Source organism: Orbicella faveolata, unplaced genomic scaffold (assembly GCF_042242905.1).
Source record: "Orbicella faveolata isolate gen_17 unplaced genomic scaffold, um_ofav_v1 contig_14, whole genome shotgun sequence".
Lineage (NCBI taxonomy): Eukaryota > Metazoa > Cnidaria > Anthozoa > Scleractinia > Merulinidae > Orbicella > Orbicella faveolata.
The window spans coordinates 20692482-20715000 of NW_028301541.1; the positions used below are offsets into that span (position 1 = coordinate 20692482).

Consider the following 22519-nt stretch of genomic DNA (forward strand, 5'->3'; position numbering starts at 1 on the left):
TGGGACACCATAGGTAAAAGCACGCGCTCCAGATAGCTCGCCACTGACACTTTTGTTGATGATGACTTGATAAGAGTCAAACCACTTTAGAGCCTTAAAGGTACAATGAAATGTGGCCGTTAATTTTCACTAGAAGAAATCGAGATGCTTGTTTTGTAAATTGATGATATGTAGGAAACAAAGAATTTTAAGAAAATAAGGGTTTTGTATTTAACTATATGCATATTTTCTGTAAAAGGGGTCAATTAGGAGAGGTTAGGCCATTTAAGACCTTTAGTTAATTATTAACAGCCACTTACTTAACTGAAAACTGACATTTGCACATCCCTGGCCTATCCGGACCCTCTTTCACAGCTTCGCACAGCATTGTGAATAAAATAAAATTTAATAAATACCCAGTGAATAAAGCATGTTATGTACAGGTTTTTTTTCCTACGTACAATATTATTACACACTTCACGGAATACTGTGTAATGCGACAAAAATGCATGTCGCACTCCCCTGAGAGGGCAGGAATACATAAAAGTATTTTCCATTTCAAGCGGACACGTTAAAATCTCTTTGAAACATACGGTTACTTCAAGCACTCGTGCCTTTATCATGATTTATACCATGCCACAGAAAATACAGCCAATCAGAATACAGTAAAGTTGTTTTCTATTCGAGGGTATAACACAATCTTTCCATCACGCACTGTATTGATTGTGCTGGCCACTGTTTTTCTATGGTATGGTATAAAAATAGTTATGCTACACTTTCGCGTGCTATATCATAGAATATTACACTTGTCGCTTATATACCGAGACAATACGAGTGACTCTCGGGATTTCCATGGCATACCACTCGAAGTTGTTGCATAGCTACAATTATGGACAAAAGTCTTAGGACAAATTTGTACTTTTGGTGCTTTTGCGCACACGCCAGACGCGAATACAACTTCACCTGCCTAACCTCTTCTCCCACCCCACATACACTGTTTAAAACTAGTACCTGCAATTTCTCCTAATTTTCATCATGGAATTGGGTGGGGAGGGGAAACAGCAACGCGTTTTTAAACTTCCGTTGTAAAGATAATTCGTTGCATTACACCAGTGTCCCAAGGACTTTTGTCCACGATTGTATTTTCTAGTACACACTGTGAAATGAATCTCATTTTCAGTTCAAAGTTTTCGAACGCTTCAAAAAACTTCACACACCACAAACAATCAACATTCGAGTACCAAGACGAAAAACGAACGTAAATTCACAGGAAGCGCCGATAAAACTTCGTGGTCGTATTTTCATCCAGTGTAAACTCATTTCTTCGTCACGGTTGTATCGATCCGAAGATCTACCTTGTGCTGTTCCGACATTCTACGACCATTTTCCGAAACCTCGTCGCCGAGTTCGGCCGGCCGGTTTTCGCCGAGCTGGGTGGAGAAGGTGTAATCCTATTCTGACTGGCAGATGTAGGCGGGGACGGAGAAAACTTCCCCCTGGGAAGACTGCTGCCGTCAATACTTTTACTTGTGAGTGTACGATTCGGTACCATGCCGTGGTGATGACGTTCGTGCGAAGTCGATGGAGGTCTGGGTAGAGGGTGAGCTTCTGTTCCTGTGGATATTCGTCTGTTGTGGAGTGAAGGTTTTTCTTCGAAAGAAGCTTGCTTTTTTGACTCGGAAAGTCTTCGTCTTGGTTGCCTGTAACAGAGCATCAAAAAAGTAACTCTTGATTAGAAATTACAATAGTGTACACTTAAAAAACGCTATTTAACGGGGCCTAAGTTTTCTGTGAGCCAACGAGGCGTAGCCGAGTTAACTATCGCTCATAGAAAACGAGGGAGAGTAGTATAATTGTTTTAGTACACTCTAAAGGGTTATAGCACAAAGCCTACAATTTCGGGTATTTTTAAGTCTAAAAGTAAGAAAAATTTTCAGTTTCAGTACGCCTATCAGCGAAAAGAAAACGATGAACGATGAAGAAACCAATCAGATTTGTGGATTTCAAGTAGAAGACAGCTGAGTGGCTGCTCATTTTATTAAGGGTGTCCCCTGCTACAAAGAGGGTATAAGCTAAGGACCAAAATCGCTATCCAAAGTAGCAAGGTGTCTGAATTAATCAGGTGTTTGTTATATTCCCTGACTCGAAATAAAACTGCATGACTTTAAAACCAATTCTTTTCCCTGACAATTTCCTGGCTTGTGTCAAAACCCGGGGTGTAAAGAGAGTAAGGTAGAGGAGAGGACCTTCGCAACAGGACCACTTACAATCGCGAAGGACTTTGAAAAAGTCTGAGTGACTAAGTGTCAGCTTAGAGAGGTTCAACTGCACATCATGGGAGTATCCTCTAATTGATGAGTTTCTTTATTCTCATCACCTGTTTTTTGAACAGTGTTATGGTCTTGTAAGGAGAAAACACTTGTTCATCGACTTACTTTGCTGACGGTGTAACATTGTGGAGAAGTTCTTTTTCAAGCTTCGTCCCCAGATCACGCAAGTCTACCATAGCAAAATAAAACAGACAGTGAAAATGTAGACCCTCTTAGGATGTGTTGGAACAACTTTGTAAGGCGTACGCCTCTTGGAACAAATTTGTTGGAACAAAAATGTTCACAGATATTGATTGAAAATTTTGCAATCATTTGAGAATTTGACCACGTCGCAATTATCAATGGGTAATCAATAGGTAATCGACGAGTAATCCATAGCATCAATGAATAATAAATGACAACGATGAGTAATCGATTGACCCCATTTTTTTGGTCATTGATTACTCATTGATCATAGCCAATAATTAATGAGTGATCAGTTGATTACTCATGGATTATCCATTAATTACTCACTGACGTCACTGTTCATCGTTTAGTTACGTGAGATATCAAACACGAAAGACTGTGTTTCACCACATTTTTAAACAACGAGAAGAAAGTGGAAAATACGACGCGCAGCGGAGTATGTTTGACGAACTTCAGTTCGAGGTGTTTGGAAATGTGGTCGAACACTGTCTCGAGTGTTTGATATTTTGTCTCAATTAAAAGTGAAACTAAGGAGAAAACGGAGATATAAAATCGTGAAAATCTATGCTAATTAAGATCAGATATCCAAACACCGTCACAGTCATGATTTTCTTTGTATAAACTTGATGGAATATCAATGAGTTTGAAAAGTCTGGTTCAAAATGTAAAGCTCGAATGCCACAGAAGAAGAGGAAGAAGATAATACTTTATTTACCTGTCAGTTGAGGATCTAGTAATTACCTTTTAGTGATGGTTCTGATTCTATAGGGGATGTTATTTGGTCCCTGTAATCTGATTCTTCCATCAAACAATCCTAAAAAAATGAACACCAGACAACTAAGATAGTAGTAAGTCACTAGCAACAAAGACTGTGAACAGCTACCGGACTTTCCTTCCTGAAACACAGGCTTTAGCGGTGAACCAACAACCTGAAAACAACTACTCCTCTTAATTGCAAAACTGAGAAAAAAGGCAACTCAGCCTCAACTTCTTTAGCTGGCTTTTTTGAACCGTACTTGGCAAAATACTGGTCGAGTTTCTTTCTTTTTTTTTTTTTTTTTTTCGCAATTTGCAGATTTTGACACTTCGGTTTGGTCCACAGACTTGCAAGAATATTTCTTCAACAAGAAATTATGGTACAAAAAACAATTTATTTAGGCCACATGCAAAAATTAAGCTAATCTGGACCAAACAAAAAAACACTTCCAAAATCGTTACTTATTCCCTTCTACCACAAGCTTCTTCAATAATGAGTGTACATCTAAGAAGTCAATGACGGTGAATTTGGAATACAGTCACACCTCTCTAACACGGACACCAATGGGGCAGATCTGAGTGTCCATATCATAGAGATGGCCATATAAAAGAGGAAGAGATTATATGAACGTTGGTATCTCTGGGACTAAGTTAGCTGTCCTTAATATAGAGGTGTCCTTATTATGGAGGTGTCTGTTGGGAGAGGTTCGACTGTTTTTGGGGAAAAAATCAAAATGCTCCATTTAAGGTTAGACTAGATAACCAATGACAAAAGTTATTTATGAAGTATCTACCTGGATAAACAAAGTGTCAAGGGTGCACAGGCACACTTTTTCCAATTGAATACACCTTTGTGCAATACTTTACAACTGCTACTATACCTGCAAAAAGGCAATGTCTCCCAGAAGTCCTTCTTTTTCATCAAGTAATAATTGCCTAATATAGCAAAAAGAAAGGTGGGACCAAGTCTGTTCCAGACCTATGTCAGAGGTAGCCAATAGCTGGGGCAGAGGGGGGGGGGGGGGGGTTTCCCATGTGAGAAGGTCAAGAATGTTTGTCGGAAACTTTGAAGTTTAAAACCTCTAAAGAAGACCTATCTTGGCATGGCACAAGCTATATTTGGCCCCTAAAAGATAGAGAATACAAAAGCACAAACCGACACAACATAGGATGATTTTTTGAAGGTGTACTACATTTTGGCTGGCCAAACCAGCCTTGTTCAGGTACAATGAAAATTTTACATTGGGACGTGTTTTTATGTAGGTGATAAAAACATAAAAACATAGACACAAAAACACGTCCCAATGTAAAATTTTCATTGTACCTGAAGAAGGCTGGTTTCGCCAGCCGAAATATAGTACACCTTCAAAAAATCATCCTACGTCGTGTCAGTGTTTGCTTTTGTATTCTTCATTTTATATGTAAAGCCGATTAGATCACTATTGATCCAACGTATATCAGCCAGATCATCGTTCCAGTTGCTTGCTTAAACATTTTATAGTCCTAAAAGATACCACTTTAAAACGGACATGACAGAGTTTTTAATTATTTCTTCAAGAGCAACCCTAAAAGATACCTTGTTCGCTCAAAATAGCGGTGTTTCATCCTGAACAACCTAAGTTAGGCCAACATCTATGATTTACACCCCTAAGGGAGACAATGAGCATCCCGAACCTTTTCACATGGGATTTCCCCCTCTCCCCTGTGAGCTGATGGCTTATCAGTTACTTTACCATTAGCTAGCCTTACAGAGGGTGTTGAATAGTTCACTGAAAAATCTACATCTCCTCAGATATAAGCCAAAGTTCACAGGTCTTGTGATCTCAAACTTTTTTGGCAACACCATTTTGGAGCTTCTATTTCTTTTGCAAAGATTTTAGTCCCACCAACTCACAAAGTCTTGAATTTGCTATTGGCCTCTCCTCTTAGGTGTCCTGCGGGGCACAATGAGGAATAAGATGACACGAGACTCCTCTAAGACAAATAAAGCCAGCAGCAAAAAAAACATTTCAATGTCGAACCACTTATGACTATTTTTATCTGCACTTTTCAAAAAAAAATTGTCAAAAATTCGAAACAGGCACAAGTTATATGAATTTGAACAATTAGATTTCAAATTTCCAACGCCATCTGGTTGCTTGACAGCTTGATTGAAGTTTCATTCAGTTGAAATAAAATAAATTGGAAAAATGTAGCTCCATTGTGTAGAGGAACAATACCTTAGATGATCAGTAATTCTATCAATTTCAAGTGCATTCAGTTTGTCATTCATGGAATCCAGATGATCGCTGAGAGAAGATGTACACCTTAAACAGAGGTTAAGTTCATTAGTCATGATAAACAAACGCATGTGGGCAGGCAGGCAGGCAAACAGACTAGAGGATATAGGAAGAGTTTGATGAGTGAGTGGATTGGTTAGATAGTTAGGTAGGATGGTAGGTGAATGGGTGGGTAAGTACTGTTTGGTAGGCAGGTAGGAAGGCAGGTAGGTGAATGGGTGGGTAAGTACCAGTCAGTCGGTTGGTAGATAAGTAGAAGAAATGTAGCTAGGTAGGTGAATGGGTAGGTAAGTACCAGTCAGTTGGTTGGTAGATAAGTAGTAGGAAGGTAGGTAGGTAGCTGAATGGGCGGGTAGGTACCAATCGGTTGGTAGGTAGATAGGCAGTAGGTAGGTAGGTGAATGGGTGGCTAATACTGGCCAGTTAGTAGGAAGGTAGTAAGGTAGGTAGGAAAGGTTGGTAAGTAGGAAAGTAGGTACACGTGGGAAGGTAAGTAGGTCAGTCCGCTAGGTAAGAAGTTAAATGGGTGGGTAGGCACTGGTCAGTCAGTAGGAAGGTAAGAAGGTGGGTAGCTAGGAGAGCTTGGAAAGTAGGTAAAAAAGTACATGTGGGAAGGTAGGTGGTCAGTCCATTAAGTAGGAAGGTGAATGGTTGTGTAGGCACCGGCCAGGAAGATAGGTAGGGTTAGGTAGCTACGTAAGTAGTTAGTAAAGGTTGGTAAGTAGGTAGGGAAGAAGGTAGGTAGGAGGTAGGTAGGTACATGTGCAAAGGTAGGTAGGTTAGTTGGTTAATAAGAAGGTGAATGGGTAGGTAGGCACTGGTCAGTTGATGGGAAGGTAGGAAGGTAGAGAGGAAAGGTTGGTAGGTAGGTAGGTAGAAAGGTAGGTAGGGGGTAAGTAGGTACATGTTGGAAGCTAGGTAGGTAGTTAGGTAGGTGAATGGGGGTGCCATTGGGTAGGAAGGTAGGTAGGAGGGAGATATGTAGGTACATGTGGAAGGGTAGGTAGGTCGGTCACTTTTGTTATTCAGTAGGTAGTTAGGCACTGAGAAAGTACATGCAGGTAGGTAGGTTGTTAGGTAGGTAAGAAGGTAGGTAGGAGGGGTACGTAGGTACGTCAATCGGTTTGGCCATTCAGTAGGTAGGTATGTACTTAGTACATGTAGGCAGGTATGTATGTAGGAAGGACAGTGTGGAAATTGCAGACACAGGTAGCTCATCATACATGTCAGTAGGCACTGATAGGTTTTGTAGATATGATGACACCACAAGCTTATTGTTCTATATATCAGTCTTGTTGCAGAATCTAACAAGGAACTGTAGCTACTGAGCTGAATAGCTCATCCCCTTACCTGCTGCCGTCACTGCTGGGCGTAGCCCGCAGGGGAGTTTGCCTTCCATCTCTGGAGGAATGCGCAGTGGATGGTCGACTTGATGAGCTGGAGGGTCTTGCTGCTGTCGTTAAAAGAGCATGGAAATTAATTTAACCGCGCGGCCTGGAGCGAGTGCAGTTCGTGATTTTCCCGTCGTCTATTTCCGGCGGAAGTGGAAGATATTGGTCAAAATTTGAAAGCTGGCTTTTGAGCTTCTTGGGTTGTAATAATATGAGGAACTTGTTATAAAGAGGCGGTGAAATGTGTAGGTAAACAACAAATTTAGCCTTTGTGGTAAGTTGGGTTTTATTTTAATTTGATTTGTGCGTTTTTTCAAGTGTTTTACTGGGGCCAAATTAAAGAGTTAGTTCGAGATATTACGTGAGGTTGCTACACGTAACCGTTTGTAGATGCTTAATGTTAACAAACCCGTGCTTGTGAAGTTTAATTGGGAAGTGATCCGAATAAGAATAAGGTATAATCTATTTCTCGCTCGGTCAACATTTTTCTGTCAGCAAATTAAGTTCCCGGGTTGATGTTTTTTGCTTACTGCTACTTTGGAGAACTGCGTTCTATTGATTACGCGACAAGGCATTTTGCTGTGCTTTTGATTCATGCAACTACCGCCTATATCATTCCATGTACATGACACTGTAAAGTAATCTATCACCTCACGGTCGCACTGGTCGAATATTTAATTCCGTTTTCAGAGTAGACATAAACCTTCGAGTTTCTTTCAGTCATTCCATCACTGTGTCCTTTTCTGAGTCAAATTCAATTCTTCAATTTCACATTTCTTTTTTAAAGCCTGAAATATGGGCAAACCGTGACACCGTGGCATTTTGTTTAACTAATAATTACAAGAAATAAAGAGAGTACTGGCTGCACTCAGTCGCAAGTCGTCGCGCGTGGTCGAATCAAAGCGTTCTTATGAGGAAAAAAGTATTTTATTAGCCTGACAGGCAAGGGTTACCCCACCTGCTGAGACGAGACAACTTGCCTGCCTCCCCGAGACAACCTTTTTCGAAGAAACAGTGAAGAATTAGCCTGCGACTTCACTCCCGGCCCGAGAGAGCGAAGAATGACGGCTGTTTTCGCACGCTAGTGAAGAGTTGGCTCGTCCAGGGAAGGATTGAAGAGACTGTTGTCCTAGGTAGAGATGTGCCGTTTTGGGTTTTTTTTTAATGGCGCCTCGCTATACTATATGTTGCGAATATATTCCCAGTTCAATACACTCAGTATTTTCTTAGAAATTTAGATATTATTTTACCCCAGTTTTGAGCAGTCTCATACAGCAAACACAGCATAACCTATCTGAGTCCTGTAATCTGGTCCAAATTAAAGCGATTCGTAAAATCGCTTGAACCAGTTGCTATTTTCAAGAGGCGTATCAGTAGAAATTTCACAGATAATGAAAGTACCTGTAAAGACTTCATTTTCCATTGTAATGAAATCTCTTAATACACTCTAACACATATCGAGAGCAACAATGATTGTCATATTGTTTAAAACTAATAAATTGTTCTTGGAAAGAATAACGTTTTTGTTGTCACTTTTCCTTTTCACAAATTCAAGATTTCAACAGACGTTCTTCTGCCCAACCCCTGAAAGGGAGGATTCACTTAAAAATTGACGGTAGTAATAATCGGAAATATGAAAAAACTGTGAGGAGAGAAATAACGATGATTAAGTTTTATTTGTTTATTAGCTTTTGTTGTTAAAAATAGGAAATCCATCAGAGAAATTATTTTGTTTAGTTTTCCAGTTACAAGTTAATGTTCCAGTCCAGTCTAGCCCGTTGTTTAGTCTGTGCAACCGTAAACTGTCCTCTCAGATCATAACTGTAAACAAGCATTAGACTGTAATTGCTACCTGCAATAGTCTTTTGTTAAACTGTTATCTACCTGTATTGTTTTTGAAAGTTATTAATCTTGCAAACGATGAATCCCATTAACCAATCGAGCCTTCTGAAATGTATAATGTATAATATTTAGTTATGTCTTTTTAGTAGCCTTACATGATCGCTTGTTATGGCTTGAATAATCCTGCCTTGTAAAATATTCTTTGGTTACGTTCTGAGTATGTTACTGGATTAAACTCCACTGTTGGAGCCAAGTAACTGCGTATTCTGTCGTCCCGTTGGATTGTTTTGCTGTAATAGATCCCCAAACCTCTAGGAGTCTGACAAACTCCGTCGCTGTAAGCGTGTTTCCCTCTGGATTGCTGTAAACAAGGATAACCACTTAAGCAGCCCAAAAAGCTGTTGTCACAAAACTAATATCAATCTTCCTTTGTGGGTCCGGCTCAAAATCATTTTCACCCCAAGAGGTACCAGTTTGACACAACTATAATTTCTGATATTTTTTCCGACTTATAGCCTTAAAGGTACTGAGATAACTCTTCAACGGATCATTTAAGATTTTTTCATGACACAATTCACCTTACCGAAGGACAGAATTTAACTGGTAAAACAGACCCCGCCCGTTTTGCTCGAATGCATTTCTCTATATCACCGACTACCACTGACTAGTTTTCTTATTTCTATTTAATGTACATGTTATACAATAACGCTTCCTAAATTATAGGATTGTACAATTGCTCCCAGTTGGCTTACACGGCTGGCAAGCAAGATATTTTGTGACTCTAGAAGCTACAAAATAGGGCTGCTCGCATAATAACAAATTCTGATTACATGACGCCATCTTCCTGTTTACTACATAACCTTGAAAAAAGGCGTACTAAACAGCTAGCGGTTACTATTTATAAGTTGGTCAATGATCACTTTCCACATCTCCTCCATGAACTTTTTCAAACAACATCGCAAGTTCACACCTATAACTTGAGGGGCTCCGCTCATAATCTCTTTATTCCCAGACCACTCTCGGAGGCTGGAAAACGTAGCCTGCACTATCGAGGTGCTACACTATGGAACAGCCTTCCAACTACAACCACAACCCAGACCACTTTTATTGGCTTTGAAGAATCCTTGCCGACATAGCAATCGCTAGTTGTTATAATTTCACTAGTACTACTACTTATCATATTTATTAAATATGACAAGTAGTAGTACTAGTTTTAGTTTTAGCATTAGTGTTACTATTACTACTATAAGTTGCATAAGTTGAATTAGTAGAAATAGTGCTCGTGGTAGATTACTTATAAATTGTAAGTTTTATATCTAGGGTAGACATCGCTCGATGGAAGAACATATTTTGTATGAATTTGATACCGTGTATAAATAAAGCTTATGATGATGATTATGATGATGATGATGACGATGAGAAAGTTTCTTATCTTATTTTATTCAGTGGGAATGCTTGATTTTAATTTATTCGTTTCCTTTCATGAAAGAAAAAGAGGTATATTAAAGTTAGCAATGTTCAAGCATTTCTTAATCGTCTTAATCCGAGAACGAAAAGCTTGAGTTTTTTCTCCTATACCTTCTCAAACTCATGTAATATATCAAACACAAAAGACACTGTTTGACCACATTTCTAAACACCGAGAAGAGAGTTGAAAATACGACGTGTAGCGGAGTATTTTGGACGAGCTTCGAGCTTCGAGCTTCGAGCTTCGAGCTTCGAGGTATATGGAAACTAAAACGAAGGAGAAAACGGAGAATTAAAATCGTAAAAATCTATGCTAATTAAGATCAGATATCCAAACACCGTCACGGTCATGATTTCCTTTGTTTAAACTTGATGAATTATTAATGAGTTTGAGAACATTACTTCATCCATTTCAAACAAAGGAAATCATGACCGTGAAGGTGTTTGGATATCTGATCTTAATTAGCAAAAATTTCTACAATTGTAAGTATCTGTTTTCTTCTTGAGTTTAGTTTCGATTGAGAACACTAAAGACAGTTCTTGGCCATACGTCCAAACACCTTCAAGTTCGTCAAAAATACTCCGCCTCTCATAGTATTAGTGACTCTCTTCGTGGCGTTCCGAAATGTGACAAACACGATGTTTCGTGCTAAATATATAACTTCTTCGACTTCTTCAATCGAAAACCGCCTTTACTCCATCGATAAAACGCCTGCTGTGCCATCCAGTGATTGACAAATGTACGAAAGGCGGTCGTTGACACCATTTTGATACAAAATTTAGTTTGATTAACAAAGTTAAAATTTGCCAGCTTAAAGGGATTCAAAAGGAAAAAGAAACATTTTGTTTCATTCCGGATGACGTTAGTGTCTCAAAAACGTCGGCGCTCAAGTCTCTCATCAATAATGCACTAAGAGGAGGGTTCTTGAAGTCATACCAGGATCACCCGGCAGCATCATATGTTTTCTTTTGTTTTGTTATTTTTCGAAAGCATTTATTTGCCTATTCATATCTTTGTTCAATCCGGAAACGGCCCGGAAAGCTTAGATGTAACGACTCACACTTAGACATGGCAGTCACACATTTTAAAGAAACGAAAACTATTTACTCTATCGATAAAACGTCCGTTTTAATTGAGCTATTTGTCCGTGCAAGTGCATCGAGGCCATTGACAGAAGAGAACACGACGTTAGGTAATGCCACAAAGGGCGGTCAATGAAATCATTTCAGGTCACGGTAGCGCCGATTTTAATTGGTTTACTTTTCGAAAAGCTTGATCAAGTCATTACTTAAGAACGTAGCTACAACGCTTACATCAGATTTCAAAAGTAACCGCTTTCAATTTAGCTGGAGCAGTTTAAACCACAAGTAAATCGTTCTGAAAACCGAGGGAAGAATGGCTAACGGAAATCTTCTCGTGTCTGTTTTGTTGTTAGTCTTCGTGAATGGGTCTTTTCCCTCAGCCGTCTCTCCTTGTCAGTCAGCTTTAACACTTGATTTGTGTGATCCTTTACAAGGAGAAAACCAAATCACCATCGACATCGTTGGTCAAAAGGACGAAAGTAGGAAGGTCACGATCAGTGGAACTAGAAGTAAGTCACACTATGAGAAGAAAATACCCGGGACAAGTTTACTACAAGGAAGTGAATATCAGTTCCAATCTGAGCAGAAAACCATCAAATCTGTGACTGTTACTTCAACAGCCAATCAAATTTGTGTCAATGCTCTTGTCGTTGACACGATAATTGTGGTAGATCAGCCAACAGATTTCATGAACACTTGTCCATCCTCGGCCCCCGAAGATTTAGAGCGACCCTGCAAACAGTTAGGAGTCTCAATTGATGTTTCAAGACTTTTTGTTTGTCCCGAGCAGCTAAAAGACCTGCTCCTTAAGAAACAAATCGTCCAGATTAAACCTGGGTCACAAACAACACCGGAAAACGAGCCTCCAACATACGGCATCATAGGCGATATGCTACAGGCATCATCTACTATTGCTGCTGGGTTAGTTGAGGGCGCTGGTAGCATCACTGCAGCAAGGCAAAAATACAGAGAGGCCAGGAAAGCTAACCCTCTGCAAAAACTGGGCACATTTGCAGCGGCGTTTGAAACAGCTACATCGTTCATCAGCTTTATAACTCCCGTGTTTAGCGTGTTCAGTGGAATCACTACCATCGCGACAACGTTCCTGACTCCAAACCCATTTGATGAGCTAGCAAAATATTTGGACGACGAGTTCAAACAGATAAACAACCGACTCACTGACATACAGGCCGACATAGCTGACTTGGGCCGTCTCATTGAGGCTAAAGGAGGAGTGTTAGCGATGGCAAATCAACTTAGCGCGATACGGTATACCATCAGAAATTATGGTGCCTTGGTAGATGCCATTTCGGCTAAACCGGTTTGTGGAGCAAGAGAATTGTCGCAAATGCCAGAGGTAGAGCAGTTTATGAGACAATATCAATACGGTAAGTCCTTAACTAAGAACATCGCTTAAAGGAGTTTAGTCAAGGCATTTTGAGTTATTTTGGCCAAGTACAAAATTACCTTTAAATTGAAGAAAACCTAAAAATAATAGTTTACACCAAAGCGATAATAATTAACCATAAAGGAACAAGGATGGAGAGGATTGACACGGATTACAAACGACAAACTTGAAAAATTTAGGATAAAACTTTCAAGATGCACAAATCGTGACGCAGCTCCTTTAAGCCGTAGCCAGTTAGACGCCTTCTCTTGAAAAGAACGCTCTTTTATTACAAGCTATTGCAAGAATCTTGAACATTTAGTTAAAACCCTAAAAAACGTATTAAATGAAAAACAATAGCATAATAGTCACAAGTTTTGTTGAAATACACAAACACTGTTCTATTCTTGTGGAGACGCAGTGGCCTCTTGGTCGTTTAGTGCGCCCGCCTCCGGATCAAGCGCTCCGGGTTCGACCCCTGGCCGGTGACATTGCGTTGTGTTCTTAGGCAAGACACTTTACTGTCACAGTGCCTCTCTCCACCCAGGTATATAAATGGGTACCGGCGAACTTAATGCTGGGGGTAACCCTGCGATGGACTAGCATCCCATCCAGGGGGGATTAGAAATACTCCTAGTCGCTTCATGTTACAGAAACCGGGATAAGCTCTGGCCTAATGGGCCACTTGGCTCGAATGCAGACTCATTTTCGCTTGCTTTTCAGATTTCGTAGATAACCGTCTCTTGGACCTCTATGGGGTAGAACTTGGTGAACTGGTAGAAGCAACCTCTCTTCTCACCCCTTACATGATGGCTTATTGTCGTAGCAAAAAACATCTCGTACAGAAGTTTGCACAAGAGTTAATTTACTATGGTTATGCAGGCTTGAAATCCTACTTCACTTACCGCAGCCTTTTGGATGCTACAAAGGGCTCCAAAAGCAGCCTTGATGATGGAGCCAACAATGCTTTGAAGACCAAACTCCACAAATTTTTGAAGATGGCGCAAGTGTTCAGGGAAGCTTCGCTATCAAAACCAGGTCGTGCACTCCAGTTGAAGCTGGAGGACGAAATTTTGACGCAAATAACCAAAGATGAGGCAGGCATTACCGATTGGCTAAGCAAAAGGATCATCAACCCAAACGACTGGCCTTATGAGTGTGTGATCAAGGACGCCGATGGACAGGAAAACAACTCTCTGGTAATACAGTATCGGAAAATTAACAAAATTATAGACAGTTTTGTTGGAGTAACTAACCCTGAGCAGTTGTTGACGAATAAGCCGTGGAATATCCAAGTGATAACGGAATATGAGATAGGAAGTACCTATGTGAGGGTCCCAAGATGGAAAGGCTTGGATAACTGCACAAAGCCAGGAACGGACAATGTGATGATTGTAAGTTACTATCCCGACCTTTGCTGTGGAGAGGAAAAGACAGTGTTCGTATCCTGGAAAAAGATGGCTGTCTGTTTTTACCAGAAAGGTCCTACAGGTGGTAGGTTTAGGAACTGCGGGTCGAATAAGGGGAGAGATTGTGAATTCTATGGCCCCAAAGAAATGCTGAACACTGCAGATCGTTTTTGAAGTGCCAGAAGGAAGTAAGGTCACCATTGATTAAAGCCTGTTTTTGAACAGCCTACCGATCACCGCAAGATTATTGCTAAATCAATCGCTACCACATTGATAATCTCTTGTTTCTCGATCATGTAACGGAAGAAAAAATGCAATGCATGTAACTCTGATGAAAAACGTGTGCCAAGGTTTGATATGAACCCATCAGTCTTGTAATCATGATTTACATAGGGCACGTTACATGGCCGCGCGGGGATATGAAATTAATTTTGTCTTCGTGTGGCGATTTCCGAAGATTTTCCAAAATTTGTCCGAAGGCCAGACGAACGTTTCCGAACATTTTCCGCAGATATCCGAAGATTGCCAAAGTCGTCCAAAGAAGAAAAGAAGATGTTTCGATCATACAGCAACAAATTTAAGTCCAGTTAACGGGACAATAAAAAAATGTTATGAAAAATTGTATCTTCACATGTGAGGATATCATCGTTTTTATCAATTTGTTAATACCACTCATTATACCGCTAACTTTTACATAATAAGCTCTCTTGTCAAACGGAATCCCGAGGAGCGCACTCCATTTTACCGGCTTTATAGGTCTGTGTAGTCCCAAAGGGTAGGGGTTTTAGCCGTTTTGGTCATAAATAGGGTATCGATTTTGGCCATTTTGGTCTCAATTGGGGTATGACTTTTGTTCTCTCGTCTTGAATTTGGTATGCTTTTAGAACAAGCTGCTTTTTCATCATTATTGATGACACCATCGACAAAAGGCCTTCACAGTGTTTTCAACATCGGTCTGAATTGGGGAACCAATTATAAGACAGGTCTGAAACAGGGTATTGATTTAGGGTTAGGTCTTAAATAGGGTATCAAATTTTTGGTCAGGTCATAAATAGGGTAGGAAAAGTCACCTATTTTGGTCATTAATAGGGTAAGGGTTTTGGGAAGAGGGCCACACACTTCCAACTGATTTTTCTGGGAGTAACCCCCCTTCCTCCCGTCTTGGATACGGTATGAAATCAAGCTAGTTATTTCCTTCAAGTTAAATCAGATTCTAACGGAACCAAATGCATTCCATGTGGTCATAATTAATCACAGATGGCGTCAAAATGTGCTAAGAATAAACTATGGCACACGAGGCGATAGCCGAGAGAATCACTGACGTTCTTACCACATTTTGATGTCTTCTGTGGTCAAATACTGAAGAGACGAATGGTAATTACATTGTTGTATGATAAAGAAACAAAAAGTGTTAAGACCAAAAAAAATGTTAATGATGTCATCTATACATCTTTCCTCCAATAAATCATAAGAACCAATCAAAAGTGAGAAAAGAAAAACCAATAAAAAAAAATACGAGAAAATTTGACATAATATCTGAACCTGATTGTCGGCTTAGTTAAATAGCATCTTAGAGAAGCCATAACTCTTTGGGCTTACTTCGTGAATTGGTTAAGTAGTTACTATTTACATATCAGTAATAAAAAATCGCCCCTCTAAAATTTTTACCCGTTACTCATTTTCTTGTTACTCCGTTACTCATAATGTGTTACTCTGACTGTTTAATAACACCTTGAAAGAGCCAATGAGATTTAACTATTCCCATGGTTAACATTTCACAAGGGAAACTTTGAGCAGTTTATATTTCTACCGGTTTTAAAAGGGGTCAATGTAAAACAAAGACCGTGGACTGCAGATTGCAGTCTGCAAAGTGCAGACCAGGGGTAGAAAGCAGGCTTCAGACTGCAGAATGTTTAAGTGTGTTGTGTTACCATTTCCATCACTGGGAGCTGACCATAAACAACGTAACTGGAGTGCTACAGTAATAGCCCACGTATAAGAACCTGAAGTTTTCAATTTAGCCTAAATAGGTTCTTATATAAATGGTACTTAAAGCAAATTTAGGCTACCAAGGTTCTTAAAATAGGTTCTTATATTTTCATATGAATTTCATCTGAATATACTATATACATTATAAATATCATCTCATAATACAGTATAAATAATTTATTTGTACCATAGAGCAATGCCTATAGGCAGTTCAGTGCCGGTACAGTATATGTCATTAACAAAACATAACAAAGCAACTCATGTTGAGAAGCTGAGGCATTGCTCATTGGGAGCTTACGTTGTTTTCATATTTTACAATTATTTATTTCATTGGGATATATTTTTATATTCTACATTTAATATTTTGTGATTCTCACAGAGTTGGAGATGGTCAGAAAGCTTTCTTTGATACTGTAGCAGAGTACAGTACTTGCAAATACTTGGGGAATTATTTGAATGGCAAACACAATAGACATACAACATGGTACTTAAGCTTGAAAGAAAAAAAAAAGTTATGTCACGTTATTTTTAAATAGATGGTGATCTTAATTCAGCAGTTTCTACCTATACACTTTTACAGCAACCCCACTGATAAGAACCTAACTTAAAATGTCAGCCTTAATAGGTTCTTATGTGGAGGGGGCTTAAAATGAAAATTTTAGCCTAACAGGTTCTTAAAACCCAGGTTCTTATACGTGGGCTATTACTGTATTCAGGCTAACCTGAGTGACATTACTGACAGTATATTCAGCCCACACTGGAGCATTGCAATGGCAATATTTTTCCAGCTTAAATTGTTTCTTTTCAATAAATTTTGACTTACCTGTGTTGTCAAAGACATACTCCACTAAACTGGATTCCTCTTTACTCAGAATGGAGGGTGAATTCCTTAACAAAAACAACAAAAGAAAAGAGATTGCAGCCAACCGACATGTTCTTTTGATGAACTATCTTTTGTTGACATACAACATTCCAATACTGATTGACAAGTTGCTCGAAACAACTCGCACCTTTAAATTCAAATTTGCTCGAGCAAGTTGTCAAACCAGCTGGCATGACTGTTCACCAATGGGGAGGTGTTTTGTACTTAAATTTTCAAAGGCTCATACCAAGTGTAAAGACGGGACTGGACTAGCATCCCATCCAGGGGGGAATAGAAATACTCCTAGTCTCATCATGCTACAGAAACCGGGATAAGCTCTGGCCTGATGGGCCACATGGCTCATGTGCAGACTTTACCTTCACTTCATACATTTACCCACTGCAAAGACAGGACTGCCGAAAAAGTTATGCACAGTACTCCACAGTTTCCAACTGATATCCTGGAAAATACCTAATCCATTTGATCCCTGATACAAAATAACTATAAATTTTTGGGAAGCACCCAACATATTTTGTGCCAATACATCATTCCAGGATTAGTTGATTTTATGGGCCCTCTCAACTGTCTATGTTTTGTTACAGTATGTCTACTAGACTACTGTAGGAATCGTCCCTCTTTTGCTTAGTCTGTAGTGCGTGACGTGCAAGAAAACCGCAAGAATTTCACGTGGCCATTTTTTCCTTGCAGTGTTCTTTTGCATCATGCAATACGGACTAAGCGAAGGAGGGACTACTAGTGGTCTATATGTCTACTTGCACTAGGTCTCTTGTAACAAAGTTAACCAATTAAAGCACTGACTGGAAATGGAGAATGGCAATCTTTTGTAAACAAACCAGTGATGTTGAAAAAACAAACCTAAATTTTAAACTGCACTTGGTTCTCAAGGCTTTGGTTTCTAGCTAAATTGCTCCAGTAAAATTAATTCATAATCATGATTAGAAAACAGTACTAAGAAAATATGCTGCTGATTGGTTAAAATTTCTGTTTCTACTGCATAACTCTATGGAAACACAGAACTACCACAAGCTGTCGACGTGGTGATGTTGCGAGCAAAGAGAATTGACATTTTGATGATCAAAGTTAACAAGTTGTTTTCCTTTTTTTCGTCGCAGTGTATTCTAAAAGAAATAGAAAACATGTTCTCCGTGTTTCTATCGAGTTATAGAAACACTCGTGAAAGTTTGGGAGAACTTGAAAAAGCTGTGGAAGCACTCGATTGCGGCTCATGTTCCCACAGCATTTCTCGTTCTTCCAAACTTCAACTCGTGTTTCTATAACTCGATAGAAATACGGCACATGTTTTCTATTTCTTAATTAGCTGTTGCCAAGGATGGGTTAAGGAGTGAGACTGCCTGCATAGAAGAGTCAATTGTATCTGCGATTTGCTTTAACATTTTGTTTTAGAACTGTTGTCAGTGGATGCTTTATTAATAACATCAGTCATCTGTTTGTCTCAAACTAAGTATAATTTGTCAAGTTTAAACAAAGGAAAACATAACCATGATAGAGTTTGGATAACTGATCTCAGTTAGTGTAGATTCTTTACGATTTTCTTTCTCTCTTTTCTCCTTAATATATAGTTTTAGTTTGAACTTTCAATTGAGAAGATAATTATATTTAGCGTACTTAAGATTGTGTTTTACCACATTTCCAAAGAATCAAGATCATCAAAAATACTCTGCTAAGAGTCATATTTTCAGGTCTCTTCTTCAGTTGGTGTTTGGAAATGTGTCAAAAACACAGTCTTTCATATTTGATATTACATGAACAAGTTCACCACTGTTCTCATTTCAAGTTTTCATTGGTCAGTTTTCTTCCAAGCGGCCTGATTCTGTAAGTCGCATCCAGGCAGTAACAGTGCTGTCAATAAGGGCCATAGCCCATAACACCTGCTACGGCTGAGTATGTTTGATGGGCCCGTGATGTTATGAGTGAACTGGACTATATTTGATACAATTCCCTCAAAAGGTACATGTAACAAGTTTGTTACGGGTGTGAAGATCAAGGATACAGTTGACTCAAAACTTAACAACAGCCCTGTGCAATCAATTTAACAAATTGACGTCAGTTTTTCGTGCGTCTGTCCTGTTACTGATCATGAATTTCTTCATAACATTGTCTACTTTGACAATGTTGTGACGAAATTCACTGTCAGTAACAGGACAGATGCATGAAAAACTAACGTCAACTTGTTTTTTCCGATAACAAATTGACAAATTGTCTGCTCTTGATCATTGCTGCATCGCATAAATTACAAATTCATGTGCCTGTCCACTTATTGACAATGAAAATTAGCAAATGAGTGCCAGAGAATTTCTGCTGTTATCGTAACCAAATAAATTACAATTACAACAGCGTACCTGCCCTCCTCTCGTGCTCTTTGGTGCAGCATTTCCACAAACATTTTTATTTCCTTCTTGAGGTTTTCTCGTATCATTGGAGGTTCTGGAAGTCTGTTTAAATGTCTTTGCAGAGCTTGCTCTGAAGAAATAAAAACACAGATTGGTTAGTTACCAACAAAACTATATAGCTACCTAACCAGCGGTCAATACGTTTTATTATGCACATGTATATCAATGTGAGTGTTTTACTTGAAACTACCTCACCACTGATAAAATTCATACAAAGCTACATCCAGGACCCAAGTGGCACATTTTCCATATCCTCACTTGGACGGGTATTGGTGAAGTCATTTTCTTGCTTATCACAGTTGTTTGTGCAAACAGTCAGTTGTCCATATAATAACAATAAAATAATAATAATAATAATAATAATAATAATAATAATAATAATGGCATTTCGGGCAGTATATCCACAGGGTGGCTCTTCGCCTGCCCGATGCTAACTAAATTTACAATTGTAAAAAGGTTAAAAGATATCTAAAAATTTATATCTATATGTAAACGAGATAAAATTGTGTTTTAAGATGTGCAAAATAAATGAATAAATAAATAATTAAAATGACTAGAAGATATGAATTTCATTTTGCTGTTTTAAAAGAAATATTTTTCTCACCTGCTGCGCTCATTTGTAAAATATTGATTTCGCCACTGAAAACTAAAATTCTTATCTTAAAACCAAAACTGGAAAGGGGGGTGGGGGGGGGGGGCAGTGTCAAATGAAATTACTTTTCCATTTTCTCTCCTTCCTTTCATATCCATTTAGAAAACTGTCAAAACTATAGCCCATGAATGATATTGCTTTCACTATATATTTTGTTCAAACAAGACCAACATCACCTCTTTCTTCTCTGTCTGTTTCATCTCTATAGTCTTGCCAGATTTCAAGCAGGGTTGATGCCTAAATAACAATGCCATCAAAGGTTAGCGTCTCAATAACAATTTATTTATATGTAGAAACAACAAAATAGTTGCTAATGTTTAAAATAGCCGTGTCCTTGAAGAGTACTGATAAAATCTTCTGTAGTTTCCGTGTATCAAGGCTTGAAAATAGTGCTGTCCAGTCATCTGGGACAAATAGATTTTCCTTCTGGGCAAGTAACTTTTCAATCTCACTTGCCTGATTTGCAAGGGATCGGGCTAGTCATCTACCAACTAAATCAATCAAAGAGCAAACTAAGACTAATGCACAGGACAAGCAAAATTTGAGAGCCACTACTTGTCTCGAAGGCAAGCTGGAGTTCAAGTTTTTTTCAAGCCCCAATATATGTTGAAATTGTTCCACTGCTGATTAATAAGCCACCTGAGAACAAGCAAATAAAAGACACAAAAGGGTCTGTAATAAATCAAAGTAAAACAGAACTATATGTACCGGCAGGTACAAAGTGAAAGACACAGAGTGCATTTTGCAGGTCACAGGTCAACAGAAATGTAAGCTTCACCCACTGGAGCTAACCATAAAAAGGCAAACCTGAATGTTATTCAGCCTGACCAAAGTGACCTGTGACCTGTCACCAGTGTTTTGTACCTGTCCCAACACTATCCCGAATTTCCAGCTCTACATTTAGTTCAGTTTTCAATTCACCAAAACATATTTAATATAGATCGAGACATCTTTGTGTTTCCCTCTTTAGCTTAAATAATCTGATACATAAATGTACAAAACTTGCAGTTGACTATGTGTGGTCAAGATTACTATAAAAATAAGATTAAACGATTTTCTTTCCTGATTTTTGCCATCCACGCACGGTATATATTAGACGATCCATGCATGTAATTTGTCAGACATAGTACAACTTCGAAAATAACCACTGACCTCATTTTGCAAATCTAAGGTCTCGTCCACTAAATCTTCTCCCAGAGCTTCTTTTATCTCTAGTCTTTCACTTTCAGGTACAAACTCTTCAATTAGTCTCCATAATGACGTCCTGCTTTCAAACGCCTCAAGTTGCCATTCCATTGAAGATCTTTCCGACATCAAGCTTGATAAGCAATCTTCATTCAAGCGCCTCTTAAAATAGCAACTTCACAAGACTACTCGAGGCCGTGTAATTTTGACATTTTACCTTCATTTCAAAGAAATAATATTTTTATTGTGGGCTTCTTGTGGCTTCTCTACGATTTCCAAAACATCGTTTTCGTGAAGTCAAGGACGCCATGTTTGTTGCTTGGACAAGAAAAACTTGGTAACCAGGTATCAAGCCGAAGAGGCTTGGCTGCAATTTCTCCCTAGACCTTAGTCTCCTCCGCAGCCGTTTTTTGGGATGTCACGCAACGCTCCCCCCGAAGAAAGCCGTTTCTTTGGGGGGAGCGTTGCGTGACATCCCCAAAAACGGCTGCGGAGGAGACTACCTAGACCTCGGCCAGGCTCGATCGTGTCTGGTCTCAGTTTCCCGAACAGCGGCTAGAGGTCGAGCCTAGCCTTGCCCTGTCGAATTTTCGACGAAAATGCTGCCGGTATACGTAGGATCTGTAATAGATCTGGTCAGCCAAAGCTTAACGGGACAACGACATGATAGAGTCCAAACTGAAAGCCAAGAATTGCAACCGTGGACAGCCGTTTCGACCTGGTTGGGTCTCGTCAGGACGGTGTAACAGCTCAAAATAGGACGACCGGCTGGTGGACCGATCGTCCACCAAATGCACATGGTAATGAGCTCAGATGAAACCAGGAGCCATAATCGGGGACGGAGACCGTAAGCGCGCGGGCCCCCCCCCCCCCCCCCAAGCGCGCGCCATTTCTAGTATTGGGGTTGTCCCCATGATATGGGACAATAATTCTATTTTTAGAACAAATTGCGCCATCGCCTGAGGCACACGCGCGTACATGCTGCGAGGATTTTTGCGGATGTCGCGCGGGGGAAATGGCGTCCGAAATTCCCGAAATTTTTCATGTTTTTGGCCCACAACTCAACGCGTTTACGTCTGTTGGAATTTTGCTTAAGTATTTTCGTCGTAAGCTGCTCCAGTTTGAGTGAAGTAAGACAGTGTCGAGTTTAGGTATGTTCCGCTGTAAGCTTACATATATCGCTGACCAAGTTGTGTTCCGACGAATGCTTCTTTTACATGAGCTGTACATTACTCCACTTTAAATTTCACATATGTTGAAGATTAACAGCTTTTCCATTACACAGCAAAA

The 22519-nt window shown here is 39.5% G+C and overlaps 2 protein-coding genes across 3 annotated transcripts; one reads left to right on the top strand and one right to left on the bottom strand.

Moving 5' to 3' along the window:
* Positions 1 to 366: 366 nt before the first annotated feature.
* LOC110043785 (coiled-coil domain-containing protein 24-like) lies at positions 367 to 21607 on the bottom strand. Of its 2 annotated transcripts, none has more exons than XM_089287002.1 (10): positions 21197 to 21607; positions 20221 to 20281; positions 19342 to 19462; positions 16922 to 16986; positions 6881 to 6980; positions 5471 to 5557; positions 4133 to 4187; positions 3237 to 3309; positions 2415 to 2478; positions 367 to 1679 (listed from the first exon to the last, which is right to left on the bottom strand). In XM_089287002.1, the coding sequence occupies exons 1-10, from the start codon at positions 21356 to 21358 to the stop codon at positions 1331 to 1333; spliced, it is 1137 nt and encodes a 378-aa protein (XP_089143128.1). In that variant the 5' UTR covers positions 21359 to 21607; the 3' UTR covers positions 367 to 1330. The 2 variants fall into 2 exon arrangements, with proteins under 2 accessions (XP_089143128.1, XP_089143127.1); XM_089287001.1 differs by having other exon boundaries at positions 6881 to 6983; positions 21197 to 21605.
* LOC110043788 (uncharacterized) lies at positions 11533 to 14728 on the top strand. Its single transcript, XM_020749298.2, has 2 exons — positions 11533 to 12701; positions 13424 to 14728. The coding sequence occupies exons 1-2, from the start codon at positions 11627 to 11629 to the stop codon at positions 14281 to 14283; spliced, it is 1935 nt and encodes a 644-aa protein (XP_020604957.2). The 5' UTR covers positions 11533 to 11626; the 3' UTR covers positions 14284 to 14728.
* Positions 21608 to 22519: the final 912 nt, after the last annotated feature.

What these genes read in the sequence shown, in the direction of transcription:
- LOC110043788 (XM_020749298.2), top strand. Translation starts at nt 11,627, where the DNA reads ATGGCTAACGGAAATCTTCTCGTGTCTGTTTTGTTGTTAGTCTTCGTG. An exon ending in TATGAGACAATATCAATACG is followed by an intron (nt 12,702 to 13,423) that starts GTAAGTCCTTAA and finishes CTTGCTTTTCAG; the next exon opens with ATTTCGTAGATAACCGTCTC.
- LOC110043785 (XM_089287001.1), bottom strand. Translation starts at nt 21,358, where the DNA reads ATGTCGGAAAGATCTTCAATGGAATGGCAACTTGAGGCGTTTGAAAGC. An exon ending in GAGACATTGCCTTTTTGCAG is followed by an intron (nt 3,310 to 4,132) that starts GTATAGTAGCAG and finishes TCATTTTTTTAG; the next exon opens with GATTGTTTGATGGAAGAATC. An exon ending in AATGTTACACCGTCAGCAAA is followed by an intron (nt 1,680 to 2,414) that starts GTAAGTCGATGA and finishes GCTCTGTTACAG; the next exon opens with GCAACCAAGACGAAGACTTT.